This window comes from Sebastes umbrosus, chromosome 17 (genome assembly GCF_015220745.1).
Source record: "Sebastes umbrosus isolate fSebUmb1 chromosome 17, fSebUmb1.pri, whole genome shotgun sequence".
Classification (NCBI taxonomy): domain Eukaryota; kingdom Metazoa; phylum Chordata; class Actinopteri; order Perciformes; family Sebastidae; genus Sebastes; species Sebastes umbrosus.
In genome coordinates, this window is record NC_051285.1 from 7,867,854 (window position 1) to 7,887,867 (window position 20,014).

A 20,014-nucleotide genomic window follows, 5' to 3' on the forward strand; every position below is an offset into this window, starting at 1 on the left:
ACTGTTTTGACTTGCACCAACATAACCAAAGCAAATTCCTAGTGTATACCTCTTACACCTGGCAATAAATACGATTCTGATTCTGATTCTGATTCTGATCAATATTTTTTCTTAAATTGTTGTTCTTTTTGTCTGACTTTATATCCATATGGAAAAGCATTAAACTGCATTCAATTCAAAATGCATTAGGTACCTTTTTTTCATATGGTTTGGGAGTGTCCGAGGGTTGCAGAGTTCTGGAAGAAGGTTGCAGAGATGCTATCAAACATATTGTCAAAAACAATTCCTTATTCTGAAGTCCTGTTACTTAATGACAGCTCCAACCTGGAACTCTGTGTTAAGCAGAGACGTCTCTGGTTAGCCGGCCTTACAGCTGCAAAGCGACTAGTAGCTTGCAGATGGAAAGCTTCACATTTTGTCAATATACAAAGATGGCTACTACTGCAAAAAAGGAAAATATATCACATTGGAAACAAGCAATCACTAAAATTAAATCCTTCATATAATTGTTCTCCATGTCCCCAAGGTCTATAGGGTGGGTGGGATGGGATGGACCCAAAGGGAGGGATTTGGGGGTGGGTGGCGCAGAAGGTTTTATTTAAATAACTTTTTGTTGTTGTTTGTTTTTTGTTTTTTCTTCTTCTTCCTTTTTGTTTGTTTTTTTTCTTTTCTTTTTCTGTAGCTGCTTGCCAATTTTGTATTGATTAGTACATGGACATTTGTGATTATATTCTTTTACTTTATTGGTGATCTATCAATTTGTAACCCCACACTATATAATTATGCTTTATTACCAATAAAACATTGATCGCAAAGACTGAACTGATAACTTTGTGAAAACTTTGTCAAAAATGGGCTCTGTTGTTTTCCAAGAAGTTAGACAAAGTTATCCTACATAGTGACCTCACATACTGTATGTTTGGGGTCAATTAGACTTTTGGGAGGGGTTGTACTTAATAAAGAAATACTGTCAATATCAATCACGGAAATGGAACATATGAAAATTAAATTTCACCATGTTTTACAGCTTTGACCCCAAGCAAAAAATGCATAATGTTCTGTTTACAGCTTCTGAAACATGTCATCAGTTTCGTAAAATTAGGACAAGTCATGAAATATATGTTAAAACAATAATAAGTATGTTTTAAAGAGGTCTCAAGCACTTCAATCACAACATTATGGTTAAGGACAATCCATCCATAGCTGAGACTTACACCTTTTCAGGGTTCTCTCTCAAACATCAATTTCAAGAGCTATTCAGTCACATTCCACACCTTGTTTAGTGAAACCATATGTCAGAACAAAAGTTAGACAAGGAATTGTTCAAAATCAGCTGTCATGGCTTCATTTGTCGCTCCTGATCATGTCAAAACAACATAATCCTGGAATATTCATACCAGCCAATGCCAAACATGCCGAGAACAAATATCCATCATAGGGTTTTCTTCCGGATTTGTGGGAAAGTGATGCTGTAGTCGTCTTGAACAAGATCCAGACAGAGCGAGGTCAGTCATCCAATTACAACTTCAAACATGTTCAAAGATCTGTGTACATTTTCCTCGCATCCAATCCACTTATCATTTCATTTGTCAAGCAAAAATGTGAAGATTTGCAGATTTTATTTCATGTCAGTGTAAATCTTTGGGTTTTGGACTGTTTTGAATTTAAAGTTGTCACCTTGGGCTCTGTGAATTATGAAACGCCTTCTTCACTATTTCATATTTTATAGACAAAACGATTTACAGACCAGACAATAAAAAAAAAACTGGTAGCAGATTAATCAATATCTAAGATCATTTGTAGTTGCTAGTACTGTAGGGTGAATTAAAAATAAACCTTATGATCCCAGTCAATATCAAAATCAGACAGTTACCATGTAATCTCCTTCTTCAAAACAAGTTTTAAATGATCTTCAGCTGTCAAAAGCTTTTTCACAGAGTATTAAATAAACATGGTTTGAAATTAGTCATGAAAAGATCATGAAGTGACAAAAGGCAGAAGACCAAAAATACAAACTGGTTCAAGATGTTCTTTATTTAATTCAAGGAATGACAATACTGTCAAATACGCTAAGCATGATTCCCATAACCAGTTGTGGAAGACTACCATTTCCTGTCCACTGTAATCATTATTATTTGTGTAACTGTGTGCATGAATGGTTTCCTTTTCCTTTGCTCGACTAGGAAGAATTGACAGGTCTTTGCCTTCCTTCGTAAGACTTCACATGTGAATTAAACTATGCAAGACTGTCAATAAAATAATATTCTTTTTACTATATGTAACAAAAGACATTTTTCACACCAAATGCACAGACACAAAAAAACAAGTGAGACGAAAACACAGAATGTCCACATAGGGGTGTAGTGTCTCTTAGAGCTAATGACAGCTGCTTACATCAGGGACAACTAACCCTTCCCATTAAGTATAATATATCAAGACAGACATGAGAGCTCTCCAGTGCAGAAGTGTGAAAATCAAACAGTTATTTCACCACTACAACTTTTGAGGGAGGAGTGCTTAATGGCGCTATGCAACAGCACCATCTGGTGGTGTAACTACTCAACTGTACGCAAACTGCTCTTTCCCTTCGATCTGCATTGGAAAGCAGAGACATACAAATTAAAGCTTTGTGTAGTGAAATGACAAAGAGTGAGGCCGACATGACTGTACTCAACTTTTCCCTTGCAAGCTACACAATTCAAGATAAAACTTTCTGTTAAACGGTTGTAGTTTTGTTCTGAACTCTGCTCTTTATTGTCAAAATATAATGTTCCCTTAAAGTGGTCCTTTAAAAGTGGTAGATCGTTGCAAGAACGATCTGACCTTTATGCTGTCTTGCCTCCAGCTGTAGCATGTCTAGGAGATACAGGGGTTTTGTGAGGGCTGGCTAATCGATAAAGGATTTGGATTTTTTTTTCTTCTTTTTGGTGGGGAATGCGTGTGAGCTAGGAGGACTTGAAGAACGTCTGCCTCATCCTCCTACGCCTGGAATTCGAGGCCGAGACCAAGTTTGTGGCCACCAGCGTTGATGTTCTTGCCATCGAGGAGAGCAGAGAGTGTCAGCTTGATGCCTGCAGAAAAAAAACACATCAGCATAAGCCAGGCACGGAAAAGGCAATTTATAGAAGTGTATACATTTATACATTTCTTTGCTACCTAATCCTCCACAGTCTGAAACTGTATTTTGATTATACAGGTTGCTTATGCTTAGTTCACACTACACGACTTTGGCCGTATGTGCTGCATTTGCAACATGGAGCAAAGTTGTTGTTGTTGTACCTAGAGGAATAAATACTAAAAAGAGTGTGGAAACCGGTGGAAACAGATTATTCTGTAAACACAAATGCCAACAACAACACCAGCAATGTGTCTCACGTATGGTATAATGTCATTTACCGTTAACTCATAAAAGATCTTGCAGTGTGTGACGCCCTGTCACCGGTCTCTCATGAAGTGTGAAAACCACAACGACTTAAAGACTCGCGATTACAAGACAACAAGTTGTGTGGTGTGAACAGTACTGCGATCTGACGACTTTGAAAGTCATGTAGTGTGAACGTAGCTTTACTGAACTATTCCATTCTTGATTTACCGAAGATCCCACCATCATGTCAATTCCCCCCCCAGCATTCAATCTCAAAGCCCATCTTTCTGTAATGTTGCTACTCTTGTTTACCCCTGAGAGACTGTAGTTGTTGGCTATAAATAACCCTTCACAAGCATTGTGCAAAACTTCAAATAACTGTTCTATTTTCATCTGGGCATCAATGTAGAATAATAGAAGTAGTAACATGCATTCTCCAGCAGTTTGAAAATGCCATGCTAGTGAGCCGTAATATGATCAAGGTGTACTCTGTACATGGCTAAAGTTGGAATAATCCACATACACATCTTAATTCCATGGTTAAATTGTGCTTTCTGCTTCACAGTGTTGTCTAAATTGAGTAAATATTGAAATATTGTGGTCTTTGTAAACACGGTCAGTGTTTTGGCCCTTGACCCCTAAGTTATATACAGAGTGCACTCACCTGGCTTCAGAGTCTGAGTGTAGCCCAGGCCCACGAGGCTGGAGTTGTTCACCTTGGCCTGCGTGGAAACCACAGATGAAAATCATACAAAGATCAACACATATTGATAAATGATAAATATATCATGCCGATGCTGGGTAATGTATTGCCTGCTCCGAGCAAAATGTTAAAATCTGAATTGTAATTTGTAAGTGCCACCACTAAAACAGTCTCACATCAGAAAGGCATGTTGGCCTCATTATTAGCATATTAATAATAGTTAAATATATATAATTACACCAACAAACAACCATTCACACTAATTGGCTCTGGGATTTAAGGACTAATGTGATAAGATATTAGCCTGGGCTTTTCTGTAGCATGCACACTCCTCCCATTGGCCATTCTGGCTTGGATGAAGCTTCTCTCAGGCACAACTAAACGTGATGTGGACTTGAATCCATCCCTCCAAGTTGGTCAGCTAGGCAGGACATGCAGCAAAGATTGTGAGTCAGTGTTGAAAGGAGCAACATCATGACTAGTTGTGATTCATATTGTAGAGGCCTAGACTGTCTCTGAAGTCAAGGCGAGTTTAAGAATCTAAACCCTGCACTATGAATTCCTTGTGAAGTGTGAGTAGGTTAAAACAGGAATTCCTAACAGGGACCAATAAAGTGACATTGTCATCATACAACACGTGACTATACCACTACTACAACTACTACTACTTCAGGTTACACACTACTCACAGAGAAAGACGCATCAGGATCAATCTGATACTTGGCGGCGATGCCAAAGCGGGTGTTGCTGTTCCCGGCAGTCCAGGCCAGGTTGACCGCCGTCTCCAGTTGGTCGTTCACCTTCTGGTAGATGGAACCACCGAACTCAGTGCCATCATTTCTGAGGAAAAATAACACATTGGAATATATGTAAATGTTGATGCTACACAAATGCTGTTCCCCTACAGGTGATATTTACCCCTTAAAGGGAGAAATTATGGTTTTGTAAATCTTGCATGTGTGTTAAAGAGCTCCTCAGGTGGGCACAAGGACACTGACGTAAAAGCCTACATTATACTTGGTCCGACCTCACATGACCACTTCAGCTGTAGACTGAAACAGACAGGCTTGACCAGGGGCACAGCAGGAAACAAGACTAACACTGTGCCCTGTCCCTCCCTCTCTCTAAATGTCCAACACAACCTCACTCTGCCTTTTCACCCTTCATGCCTGCCAACCACTCACTCCGCCTCACTTGCAATATAGTAAATCCCATCACCCAGGTGTAAAAATAACTGCAAGGCACCTGGGTGCCCGGCAAACAGCCAAATGGGCAACAAGTTAGTCAGCCAGACAAGGACAAGAAAACCGTAGTCAGGGTCAGTCGTCTGGACCAAGTTGTTTCACTTATAGCTAGAACTTTAAGCCTATAACTTATGTTCAAGTACCACAGGACAGAAACTCTAACCTAATATCAGAATGTATAGTTTTATAGTATAGTATACATTTACTATCCTTGCTTACCTGTCATTGTAAGCCATGACTATTGATAACATAACTCTAATAGTAAGATGAGGAGAAGCCACATTGGTTCAACAGGACATCAGAAAGGTATTGTGTGTGGTACAATGGAAGTATGCATGCTAGCATACTAATGACCATCTGCTGCTTCATGTAGTCTTACACATTTGTATGGAGCTGAAACTCGTCCGTCTTGAATCCAACCGCGAAGTTGCTCTGGGTGATCCTGTTCCTGCCAGCCTCGAAGGTCATCTGGTAGCCGGCCAGCCAGCCCTCGTAGCCCACCACCGCTGCGCCGTGGATGGCTGTACCGTTGATGTCGTAGTTGACGTCGCAGCCGAGGTTAATGTGGTCGCACTTGTAGCCCGTCTTGACCTTCCCGCTCTTCTTGCTGGCAGGAATGTCCAGCAGAGAGAACATGTTGTTAATGTCAGAGGCCAAGGTTTCCCAGAGCTAGAAACATCACACTGCTGTGACACTGAAACTAAAAAGTAGTGCAGTTTATCAGGGCTACAGACTGCAACCATTTAGTCACACATGCTTACAGACATTTTTAGAGGCGGTGTGACAAAAATGTCTAAAACGATTGCTCTTTGCAATGAACAATTTATCCATTTACCTAAATGTAACAGCAGTTGTATGTTAGTGAAATGTTGTTTCTGTGTAGCAGTTGAAATGCAACATCTTTTTAATGGCCAAGTAGCTTACATGTTTGCTTGTTAAAATGTTATTATCTACATTGATTCATCTAAATGACCCAGGAAAGGTCAAATTAGGCCATAAGTAAGACATAAAAGGTCTTCATTATATGACTGAAGTTCTATTTTGCAATGAATTGTGTAAACCTAGTCACTGTAGCTCTAAAACCGCATGAAGAAATACTGGACTTCATCCCACTGAACTCTTGAATTCTCACTGAAATTAACTACATTTGCATTGTTCTCATGGAGCTGTTCTTACCCGGTGTTTGGCGAGAAGGAGGAATCGAACGTCAGCTTAAGCCCCTTTGCCAACTGTGGAACAGGAGAGCGAGATTTAGCAAACAAAAAATAAAAGTTCATAGTAATTAAACTGATCGACTTTAGCATTAATTGTTCATCAGATGAAACTACAGTCCGATTTATAACAAGGCAAATGGCACCCACTACTTGAGTTACAGGCCTGTTACTGCAATTGCAATGGAAATCACACTTTTTCTACACATTTTAGATAGTCTTGGTCCCCACACCCAATCACCAACCTGGTCTTCAAGGGTGAGCTCGGTCCCCAGGGTGTTGTCGGTGTTCCACTTCTCTGTGAGGGTCAGTCCGTGCTCCTGCCACTTGTACTTGGTCTCCAGGGACCCAGCGACCTTGCTGGTCTCAGTGTTGGCCGAGCCTGTGCTGGTGAACTCCTGCAGATGATAGTATCGGTGTTTAGAGTCGTACTGACAGGCTACATAGCCAGATACATTACCATGTTAAAATCACCTTATCGTTAATGTCTAGGGCTGCCCCCTCTTAGTTGATTAGTCGGCTAATCTGTCATTTTGGTCTCAGTCGACTAACATTTCTTCAGTCAGTTTCCAAGAAACTAATGAGCACATTTCTGGTAAAAACAAGATTTAAAGTGGTGCTTTTGTGTGTCTGGAATAATGAACTAAGACATACAGTATATTTGTTTGTTTTACAGCATCTTCTCAAAGTCCATTTAAAAGAAGGTATCCGAGGCCAATGTGTCCTGGCAACTTGTAGGAGATCAGATAACCAGCCACTTAGTTATCGGCCAGGAGCCTCTTAAGCTATGATAAGATGGCTGCAGCCTAGAGTGGAAGCTCGGATAATCTCATAATGACTGGCGACGACTTACCATTCCATTCTCAGACTTTGTTTTCAAGTCCAGCTTGATGACCCCAAAGCCTGAAACAGAAAATATTGAATAAAAGATGAAAATGATGTCAGGATACAATACAAATGTAACATCCAATAATAATAACCACTCTGAAACCTTTCATTATTGAAGTGAAACAGGTTTTTTTAAAACCCAATCACCAGATAAGCCCTGCAAAACAAGTACTACTTTTATGCCAGTATTATTAACCATGCAAAATTGTATTATAATTATATTAATACACATTCAAATAATCCCTTTAGATAATTTAAAACACATTAAATCAAGTCATTGATTAATGTCTGTGAAATAGCCATTTATCAGCCTCCAGAGTGCATTTAAAGTTATTTATATGCCACTGACTGAAGGTTGGTATTGATTTGATGTAAACTCTGCGAGAGCTTTAGTGCTGTCAGATATGAATAATAGCTAGAAGGCTGGTTAACAGATCCTGGCTCGAGCCTGAAGCCCCATTCCTGGCCTTACCCAGCATTACAGCCATCAATTGATTCACCCAACCACACTTCACATGACCCAGAGATCTCCACGTTCATGTACTTTCAGGCCTGGTGCGATTCCTAACTCGTCCCAGCTTCCCCCTCGCTAAACCTTCTAATAATTTAGCCATCACTGTCATCTAAAGCTGCAGTTTCCACCCTATGAAATTGTCACCAGCTCCACAACTACTCTCAGTTTCGAGGCTTTTCTGTGAAGGTGATGAACTCCCAATTGTTCCACGTGGCCACCGCCTAAGTCTGCACTGAAACCAACAGTAATGAATTACAGTCACAGCCAAACTTGCAGTGAATCAGTCTGCTCTGCGACAACTGGGAATTCCCTCGATATTAGGTGGACATTATTCAGTAACCCTTGGAGCACAGCTGTGTGTACTGTATACAACTGCAGGCTCTGTACTAACTACTCCTCAACATGTGTTCAGCTAGTGGGAAGCCATAAACAGTACAGCAACTGGTTTGAATGATTTGCTTTCATTGGGCATTGAGTTGAACATTACGTAGGGGCTGGATTTCTACAATGCCTAAGAGGAAGTGTCACACCCGATCATGCAAGAAATCTCCGTGATTACTTCACAGTGCAATATAAAAAGAAGGTTTTGTTCTTTTAGTGTGTGTATATAGTGATTAAAAAAAGATAGTATGAAGAATGATGTGGAAATAAAACTAGAGACAAATTCTACCACTGCTACCCTCTTCACGAATGAAGAAGCGAACATGCGATAAAAAGCCTCACATTTTATTTTTTTTTAAATATTTAGAGAAGCATTAGCACAAACAAGGTAAAACTGCTAAGCTGGTAGAGGCTACCAATGCTCTCCATCTCCATCATGGTGCCAGAGAGCTTAATATTTCACCAAGGTTTTGCAATCGGACAATGACATGTGGAAACATGCAAATACCCTGTACTAAAACGCTGCACAACTCACAGGTAGTACTACAAAGCCTGTGAAAACAGCTCTATAATGTAATCTGTGGCTCTGGACGAGCTTTGTCAAGTCTTTAATGCGGTTTTATAATTAAATAAAAGCACATATGTACGTACTACATGCGGCTGTTTCTCTGTGTTATAAAATGGCTTTATCTCCATTAACATTGTTACATAGATTCATCCCTATTAGAGTGACTAAAGTATGTGAAAGCTTAAGTATTTTATAATGCATTTAATACACAGGGAATGGCTGATTTCTGCTTTCTGAAAATATATTTTTCTGTTTCAGAGGTATGTTTCATCTCTTTAGTTCATCATGGCTACACATCATGGCAGTGTTTTATTGTGATTCAAACCCCCTTTTCCTCTATATCATACTGCTGTAAATGTTGATGAAACAAGTGAGTGTGGTTGGCTGCTTGGTGCTTACCGTATCCCTTGGTGAAAACATCCCTGGCAGACTTTCCAAGGTCAATGTAGGTGGGAGGTACAGCCATCATCTGCAAAGAGAAAGAGGATGATCAAGGCTGGGACTAAAAAACTAGGCAGAAAAAAAAGAAAGAAATGTAACAGTCTCTCTGAGAAATGACATCCCTGCTGTCCTCTCTCTGTGTGTTACAGCTTTAGGACAGCCAGAGTCGATAGTCACAGAGCAGAGGGAGACACGCTGTAGCAGAATGACAGATCAGATGTGATTCCGTGCTGCTGACAGAGGAAGGCAGGCTGTGGGAGCAACTGGAGGTCACTGATGCATAGGAAAGGTACAAATCTAATCAAGTTATTGTCTTATGCAAGACACACAGGAACATATTCGTTCAAACTTGCATTCCTATCAGCACAGAGGGCAGCTTTTATGCAGGTGTCACATTTTGGCATTAGCTGTTAATTTCCAGTTTGGGTATTTTAAATACACTAAAATTAAAAGCTTTGCCAATGTATTCATCGATTCCTTCCCCCGTGCCCATTCTGTTGCCCACTAGTTTACAAATTAGGGAAAGTAAAGGTCATTTTTGACACTATAGTCATTTTCCTGAATCAAACTTGATGTTTAAAAGTGGAAGAAGCCAAGTGTGAGAGTCCAACAATGAGAGTCACAAACTGAAGCACAAAGCAGACTATTTGCTAACGCTCTGGACTGGCTGTGCTCATGTGTGAACCTCTTTGTCCTTCATTTTCCTGAAAAGCCTGTTGTGCAAGACATGTCCATTTCATCATTATGTATGTCTATTTCATCATTATGTATTATGAATAGATGTAGGTTCCATTATTCAATAGCACAACATTTATCAGGGTACAGTTGTTACGCAGGCCTATTGATAACATACATGTGCATATTGATAGTAGATAGAACAGGAATTTGAACCAGGTGAATAAAAAAACGTACGGATTACAATTTCTCAATTAACACATCTTGAAATCCCAAGGACTGCAACTATTCTACAGTATTGCAATATCTGTTTCTGCATGATAAAATTAGGGTCGCACCCTTTAGTTGATTAGTCAACTGCTCGGTTGTTTTTATCTGTCGACTAGTCATTTTTTAAGCCAATTGACTTGTTTCTAAGGAACTTATGAGCACATCTCTGCATGAAGTTTCTTTTAAAATGACATGAATGAGCTAAGGCTTGCTCTACCTGAAAGAGTCACCCTGCCAATCACCAAAATAACATCAGAAAATCTTTCAAATCCTTTCTTTCAAGCCTATTCAATGCATTTTAAGGGCACCCTCACCTTTCCTCAACAACTCTCCAACCTTTTGCTCCAGCATTGTACCCATATGCACGTTTGGGCCCCGGATGTTTCTCTGCTGCAAGCCACTATTTTCTCCTCAATTTTTGGCCTCTTAAATAACAGTGCAACATCAGCTCTGACACAACAAATGTCTGTTGACATCTCCTGGCATGTCCTAAGGCCCATGTCCACCTCTAGACATCATTCAGGATGCCCCCCCTGGACAGCCCTCTGTCTGAACCCCAGTCATCATGGGTGTACTGCGGTCATAAAGAAGCACTTGGACAGGAACTGGACTAATGTCAGGCATCTGCAGTGCCTGTTAACACGTACACAAATGGCATGCCAACTTAGCTATTCACACCCATACACAGTCTGCCAACACACACCCTGCGCCTGAGTAGTTTTATAGCTTTCACACATGTCAGAGCCCGTAGAGGACAACCTTGTATATATGATGCCTACAAAGTCTTGTCACTGAGGTGTCCTGGGGTAATTACTCTTAGGTTGAACATATCTTCATATAACAGTTAAACCAACTAACTTTACAAAAGAAAGAGGGCATCAATCCCATAGCATGATGAGGACTACTACCACTCGTGAAATGTTACACTTGACCTAGCATAAGATAAGATAAGATAAGATATTCCTTTATTAGTTCCGCAGTGGGGAAATCTGCAGTGTACAGCAGCAAAGGGGATAGTGCAAAAAACAGCTGCATCAGCTAACACAGTAAAAAAAAAGAGCTAAACAAAGTGTAACAAAATATGAACCATTTAAATAGAAGGAAGTATAAAAATGGGAGCAGTATATACAGTATTGACAATAAACAGACTATTAACAAAATTGCACAGGTGGAAAATGATATTACACAGTGAGAATGAATGAATGAATGAAATTCCACCTGAAAATATCAGGTTATTGTCAGTCTAAGTTAAGGATGTATCGCTGCCCTTCAGCACCACTTTAGTTGTAGTATATTTGAGGGAAATCCAGCTGTGATACAGACTTACGATTGATTTGAAAAGTCTAGTCTCTCTAGAGCAGGGGTAAGCAACCTGCGGCTCGGGAGCCACATGCGGCTCTTTAGATCCTCTCCTGTGGCTCCCTGTGGATTTTTAAAATAAGAATAACTGTTTTCTGTTTACATTTTCATTTTTATTTATCATTGTTGTAGGTCTATGGTACCACGGTACGACGGAGTATTAGGGCCACATTGAGGAAAAAATTAAATCTGAGATTTCGAGAATAAAGTCACAAGTTTATGAGAAAAAAAGTTGTAATATTATGATAATAAAGTCATAAGTTTAAGAGAAAAAAAGTCGTATTATGAAAATAAAGTCAATATTATAAAGTAGTAATTTTACATGTTATTTTCTTTTTTTCTCGTAAAGTTATGACTTTATTGTCATAATATAACGACTTTTTTCTCGTAATATGACTTTATTCTCATAATATTCAGACTTTTTTCTTGTAATGTTATGACTTTATTCTCATGATAAGAATTTTTCGGTCGTAAAGTTATGACTTTATTCTCGTAATATTACATCTTTTTTCTCGTAATATTACAACTTTATTCTCGGAATATTATGACTTTTTTCTCATAAAGTTATGACTTTATTCTCTTAATATTAGAACTTTATTCTCGTAATATTATGACTTTATTCTCGTAAAGTTATGACTTTATTCTCCCAATATAACAACTTTATTCTCGTAAAATTACGCCTTTTTTCTCGTAAAGTTATGACTTTATTCTCGTAATAATACGCCTTTTTTCTCTAAATATTACAACTTTTTTCTCTTAAAGTTATGACTTTATTCTCATAATATTACGCCTTTTTTCTCTTAAAGTTATGACTTTATTCTCGAAATATTCAGCCTTTTTTCTCGTAATATTACGACTTTTTTCTCGTAATATTATGAATTTATTCTCGTAATATTACGACTTTTTTCTCGTAATATTATGAATTTATTCTCGTAATAGTACGACTTTTTTCTTGTAATATTATGACTTTATTCTCGTAATATTCCGACTTTTTTTCTCGTAATATTCCGACTTTTTTCTCGTAAACTTATGACTTTATTCTCGTAATATTACTACTTTTTTTCTCGTAAAGTTATTACTTTATTCTCGTAATATTACGACTTTTTTTCTCATAATATTATGACTTTATTTTCATAATATTATGCCTTTTTTCTCGTAAAATTATGACTTTATTCTCGTAATATTACGACTTTCTTTCTCGGGAAGTTATGACTTTATTCTCGTAAAGTTATGACTTTATTCTCGTAATAATACACCTTTTTTCTCTAAATATTACAACTTTTTTCTCTTAAAGTTATGACTTTATTCTCATAATATTACGCCTTTTTTCTCTTAAAGTTATGACTTTATTCTCGAAATATTCAGCCTTTTTTCTCGTAATATTACGACTTTTTTCTCGTAATATTATGAATTTATTCTCGTAATATTACGACTTTTTTCTCGTAATATTATGACTTTATTCTCGTAATATTACATCTTTTTTCTCGTAATATTACAACTTTATTCTCGGAATATTACGACTTTTTTCTCGTAAAGTTATGACTTTATTCTCTTAATATTAGAACTTTATTCTCGTAATATTATGACTTTATTCTCGTAAAGTTATGACTTTATTCTCCCAATATAACAACTTTATTCTCGTAAAATTACGCCTTTTTTCTCGTAAAGTTATGACTTTATTCTCATAATATTATGCCTTTTTTCTCTTAAAGTTATGACTTTATTCTCGAAATATTCAGCCTTTTTTCTCGTAATATTACGACTTTTTTCTCGTAATATTATGAATTTATTCTCGTAATATTACGACTTTTTTCTCGTAATATTATGAATTTATTCTCGTAATATTCCGACTTTTTTTCTCGTAATATTCCGACTTTTTTCTCGTAAACTTATGACTTTATTCTCGTAATATTACGACTTTTTTCTCGTAAAGTTATGACTTTATTCTCGTAATATTACACCTCTTTTCTCGTAATATTACTTTTTTTCTCGTAATATGACTTTATTTTCGTAATATTACGACTTTTTTCTCGTAAAGTTATGACTTTATTCTCGTAATATTACACCTCTTTTCTCGTAATATTACGACTTTTTTTTCTCGTAATATTATGACTTTATTTTCGTAATATTACGCCTTCTTTCTCATACTATTATGACTTTATTCTGGAAATCTCTGATTTTTTCCCCCTCACTGCATTAGACTTATATACTATATACTTAGACTATAAACTCAAATGTTTTGCAGCTCCACACAGATTTAGTTTGTTTGTTTTTGCCTAAAATGACTTTACTTTTGATAGTAAAGGTTGCTGACCCCTGCACTAAGTTAAGGATGTATCACTGCCCTTCAGCACCACCTTAGTTGTAGTATAACTGAGGGGAAATCCAGCTGTGATACAGACCTATGATTGATTTGAAAGTCTAGTCTCTGTAGAGTGAACACAGCTTGACTCAAGACAAAGAGGTTATATGAAGAGGCAGCATCTCTCTGCACCTCGCCTGCTAACAGATTAGCATTAGCTCTCTATCAAGGTGGACAGCGGGCAACTGTCTCCAGAGAGACACCTTAAGGCAGGTTAACAGGAAGAGACACAGTTAAGAGTCAACAGGGTAAAACAGTAAGATAGTTAAGCTTCTTTTACTTCTGCTACCTGACTATAACTGCTGACCACTGACTCCTGCACTGTCTGTCAAATGACCGCAGCATTAGCACACCATGCTACCAGCAGCTCTGCAGAGGCCTACTATATCATCTCTGCTGCATCTCTCCGGTTAAACATCTCCAGGCTGCAGAGGTCAGAGTCCTCCAGCTGAGAGCAGTGACAGAGCAGAGCAGTGAAGATGTTGCATTTCAGTAGTAGATAGGCTACATAACTTACCTCTCTCTGTGTGTGTTCCTGTCCTGGTGGAGAAGGGGCTTGTCAGCTGCACAAAGAGGAGGAGAAAGAGAGGGGAGAGAGCAGGGAGGTGTTTGCGTAATGACGGCGTGACGTCATCACGTCACGTTACAAGTCACGCAAGCAAGCTGAGGCAACCTTGCCATCGTCATTGATTAGAGGGATTTTAACAAACCCTACTCCTATCACACCTCGTCTCCCACAACTTTTAGTAGTTGGCAGTGACTTTACTGAAATCAAAATCCCCAACAAAACAATTAGAAATATGTTTAATCACATCTCATACCATATAGTATCTTACAGAAACTCAATTTTACAAATCTATCAGAAAGAAACTATTCACATGTTACCAATTAAATATCTAAAATTCCCCTTAACTCCCAAAGCAAAAGAAATCCATTTTAAAGTATTAAATGGAGTGTATTCATCCAGTGATTTGTTGCGACAACGATTTGGAATTGAAACCAATAACTGTGTATTTTGTGATGATACTGAAACTACTTATTTATTTTTTCATTGTATGTATTCTGGAGCTTTATGGCTTGATGTACATGACTGGCTTTTCTCTAAAGTTTCTCATCTGGGAAACTTCTCTCAAAAAGGACATTGTTTAAGGTCCATGACAGGACAATAACAAAAGATGACTTTCTGGTGAATTACATTCTCATTCTTGGAAAATTTTATTTGCACAAATCCAAGTATATGAAAGTGAAACCTAGGTTTAATGTGTTTCATTCTGAGTTTATTTCTTACATAAAAGCCCTTAAAGTCATGAAAAAAAATGCACAAAAATGCAAACTGCTTAGCATAACAGAAGAATGTGAATTACAGGTACAACCTTATATCCCTTAATTTAATTTATTATTATTTTCATGTATAATTTTACATATTTTATTTGTTCTTGTTCTGTATGCACCTTGTCATTTTACTTGAATGCAACGATCTATGAGCCATGTTGTTTGTAAATTTGAATTTATTTAATAAAATAAAAAATAAAAAACTTGTCATCGTCAAAGATACAACATTCAAAACAAACAACAAGATGGTTCACTTCAGCATTTCAGCCTTAGTGGCATTAATGCAAAAAAAGTGAAGGTATCAAAAACACATTACTTCTTTGCAGTTAACAAATCAACACTTATTTTATTTCAACAGGAAGAGTAAATAATGCTTTTAAAAAAAACACAACAGTATAAAATATACCCAGTGGTGGAATGTAACTGAGTACTTAAATACAATTTTGAGGTACTTCTACTTTACTTGAGTATTTCTATGTTCTGCTACTTTCTACTTCTACTCAACTACATCTCAGAGGGAAATATTAGACTTTTTACTCCACTACATTTATCTGACAACTTTAGTTACTTTACAGTTTCAGATTATTAATACAAAATATAATCACATTACAATCAAATTACACATATTACTGTGTGCATTCCATATTTAAAACACAGAAATATTGACAATTTGTATAATTTGTATTATTATTATTATTATTTGTAGTAGTAGTAGTAGTAGTAGTAGTAATGTTTTTTTTGTGTGTGACTCAGGGAGTTAAGTTGATTCCCACACAACTTAATTGCATAGTAAAACAAAAAATCCAATCCCCAAGCCCAATATCTCCTAGTGTCTTTCATTCACTATAGAAATTCAGAATGTGTCTCTTTATCCTGCTGCATGATACGTAGGAGCATCCTGACTGCGACACTGCTCCTAAAACTTTGAATGCAAAGCTCACACACCTCAGCTGTGCATGTGTACCTGCCTGTCTGGCTGGCTGCTGTTAATTCCAGGCTATAGGCATCCTGTAATATATTATAGAGTGATATATAGGCTACAAATAACACAGGTCAGCACTTTTAACACTAGATAGATAGATAGATAGATAGATAGATAGATAGATAGATAGATAGTAACTTTATTAATCCCGAGGGAAATTCAAGTTTCCAGCATCACAGTTCCATAGTGCAAAACATGTTAGTAAAAAGGCAGTAAAAAAGTTAGTAGTGCAAAGTACAAAAAAATATACCAGATATAAAAATACAAGGAGATGAAGAAAACTGTCAAAAATGAATATAGTTCAGGGTAACAGCTGTGATACAGAACTATTAAAAAAGTGAATATAGTGCAGAAGAGACTGTTAAAAATGAGTATAGTGCAGGGTAACTCCAGTAGCTTAGTCTATGAAAGTGCACTGTGTGCATTAATATCTGTCCTGCAGACCGTCCTCCTTTATCCTTCATTCCTCTGCCATAAGTTATTACAACCGAAACCGGAAATAGCATGAAGTGTTTCGGTTAGCATCATTCTCTCTGATATCGGCTGTGTACTTTGACGCATGCGTGGTTGACCTCTGGCAGCACGCAACTCCTCCTTCCGCAGCATCCCTGGGAATAAAATGTCCCTTTAACAGCTGACTGCAGATCAGCCTCCTGCACCTTCATCACATCATGCAGTTAAACAAACTGTACTGGAACAGAGGAGATGACAGGAGGAGATAGGCTCCTCTCAGCAGCTGTAATGTTACATCACATCTGTGCAGCACAAGATGAGCTCAAAGTTGACCTCTGCTGTTAAATGATGAAAGTCATTCACAACCTGCGGCTAGTATTTTTACTCACTTCACTTGTGGTATAAAGTCACTCTTTATGGTGGCCATGCTAAATTCGACATCCAGAGCATTAATATAGCATTAAACAACTATTTGCTCTGTAAAGATGTAGAGGAGTATATGTCTACCTGAGCAGAGAATGAAGTTGCTCTCGGTTGTAATCGTAATCCGAGTTTCTCCATGCTTTGTTGACACCGCCGGGCCGACCCGCTGTGGCCATGGACTTTTTTAGGTAAATCAACTTCCCAGTAGGAACACTCAAATAGCCCACATTAAAATTGTTATGTCATAAAAGTTATTAAATTCACGAGTAGCCGAATCAGAGTTATTTTCCTCGGCATAATGAACGTGCATCATTCCCACGGGACTGCGCTGCCCTGGTTATGCTGGGGAAATAGAGCTACCGCTCAGAATGACCTACCAACATGATGTGCACAGTGCATTTCAAAGACAAAAGAATATTCCTCTCTGTTTCTCTGTGCTTTGTTTACATAGCCGGACCGGCTGCCATGTCCCTGCATCTGCTCTGCACTGCTCTCATACAGCAAGTTACCGCTGAAAACGCCATCCAGACCGACAGCGTCATCGTGGAAGCGCATAGCACCCAGCCTGTGGTTCCCCCAGGTAAACACTGTTAGCTCTGTCAGCACTTTTGCCGTTGTTTGCACTGTTTGCACCGTTAGCGCCATGTTGAGAGCCGTGTGGAGGCAAGAGGCAAATAATGTACTTTTTACTCCACTACATTTACTTGTAGTTACTGGTGAATTTCCAGGTTAATAGTTTACATGAATGTAGGTATTCTGTGTATAAATAGGATGTTATTGTTACATATCCACTTTATAGACTGCACATATGTACATATTACATTACATTTATTTATTGCACATACTACATTTATTTATTGACGGACTGCACACACTATGTTCACCCATTCACTCTGTATCTTTTATATCTCTATTATTGTTTTTATAATGTTTGTATACCTTTACCTCTCCTGTGTTTCACTCTGTTTGCTGATGTTGCTGCTTTGACACCTGAATTACCCTTAATAAAGGTTCATCTTATCTTATCTTATCTTATCTTATCTTATCTTATCTTATCAACCTACCCAACAGTAGCCGATACAAAGTATAGTGTATATATAGTAATAATAATCCAATAATATAATATATATAACACTGAGAATGATCATTCTGCTGCATAAAGTACTTTTACTTTTGTACATTTTGTTGATATTGCTCATGTAGCCTACTTTTACTTAAGTAAGGTTACAACACGGCTTTTACTTAAAACAGAGTATTTTTAAATTGTAGTATTGCCACTTTTACACAACAGTCTGATTTATATGTATGTATCATATATAATATTAATATTACAACTGCATTACCACAAGATAAATATTTCCACTGATATAGTTACACAGACATATTTTATGACGGATATGTTGTTATTTTACATTACTATCAGATTCTTACAAAAAATATCAGATTTTAAAGTCAGGTGAATCGTATATTCACAAGTAAAATAGAGGGTAAAGCAACTGACTTGCTTTTCCCTCCTGGTTGTGAATGCAGAGCTGGGTTATGAAATGTTTTGCAGTTTAATTTTGTGTGCAGAATTCGCAGAAACACAGCAGTGTGGTTGAGTTAGGGGAACGTTGCCAAACCCTTAAGGTGCTTCCTTTGCAACGGGTACAGCTGGCAGCAAAAAACTCATTCTGAGAATCCTGCACCTCCTTCACCCATAAATATTTAAAAATTTCATTTATTTGCTTCTTATTTGTTATACGCTCACCCCTGATATTTCTTTTTGCTACTATAAGGGACTGTAGATATACACAGTAAATATACTCAAACCACTGATAAACAAAACTTCCCCTGCCTGATATAAGCAGCCAGTTTATCTGTCAGTTCTGTCAACAGTTTGATGGTAAAAATAAACATTGCAACATCCGTTCTATTTTCTGAAACAAGGAGACAAATACAGGATCCTGCAGCAACTGGGCTTCTGCTTGTATTAAAACAGTTTTAAAAAAAACACACACATTTGATAGAGTGAGTGGGTTGATTATAAGAGAGGTTGTGCTCAGTTTTAGACAGTAGATGTCAGTGTTGGTAACAATGTGAAAAGGATCACTGGTGTCAGTAAGTTGGGTATTTCGGAGAAATGAATGCACTGTGGCTTAGCAGCAGACGAAGAATCACATTTTAATTCAGTCCCTTCTCCACGGTGTCTTTTATGAACTGTTTCAGCAACATTTAAAATTTAATTCTTTAACTTTTCTTTTCTTTTTTATAGATTTTTTGTGGGTCGAGATTAATTTGCAAACCTTTTAAATATAACAAAAATGTACCTCCAAAAACACCAACTTTTCATGAACAAAGAAAAAGAGCACAATTTTCAGTTTGTTTGTTTTTCCAGACAATCTAATGAGTTTTTAAATGGTTTATTCGTCTTAAAAAAATAAGAGAATAAAACAGAAGAAAGGAACAATTAATCATTTAGTGTATCTGAAAAGCTCCCAATGACCAAATCTTGAGATACACGTTTTCACTGGTCAGTGATAAAATATATTTAAAATGTATAGATGAATACAACAATCTGATTTACTTTTAATTATATTAACAAAATGTACCCACGCTCTACATCCAACATTGTTTTATTGTTTTATATAGTATATATAATTGCCATAAGTAACTAAAATGTTCTATAATGTTTTTTTCTCCCACATACTGCACTACAAACTGAAGTACTATATTTTATTAGTTTGTGCTTCACTCAAGTGTTTCCAATTTATCTCCACTAGTTTAAGACTCAACTGCAAGCAAAATATTCTGCTCAGAAACATTTGTCAAAGAGCCTGCGTTTACTTGATTCTTTATGGAAAA

General features: G+C 37.4%; 1 protein-coding gene across 1 annotated transcript; it reads right to left on the reverse strand.

Annotated features, from left to right (window-relative positions):
- Nucleotides 1–2,015: 2,015 nt before the first annotated feature.
- Nucleotides 2,016–14,634, reverse strand: vdac1 (voltage-dependent anion channel 1). The gene is made up of 9 exons (XM_037748889.1): nucleotides 14,498–14,634; nucleotides 9,273–9,342; nucleotides 7,376–7,425; nucleotides 6,768–6,920; nucleotides 6,488–6,540; nucleotides 5,691–5,918; nucleotides 4,757–4,907; nucleotides 4,029–4,086; nucleotides 2,016–3,071 (listed from the first exon to the last, which is right to left on the reverse strand). Exons 2-9 carry the CDS (start codon nucleotides 9,340–9,342, stop codon nucleotides 2,980–2,982), a joined length of 855 nt encoding a protein of 284 aa, XP_037604817.1. The 5' UTR covers nucleotides 14,498–14,634; the 3' UTR covers nucleotides 2,016–2,979.
- Between the last annotated feature and the right edge of the window lie 5,380 nt (nucleotides 14,635–20,014).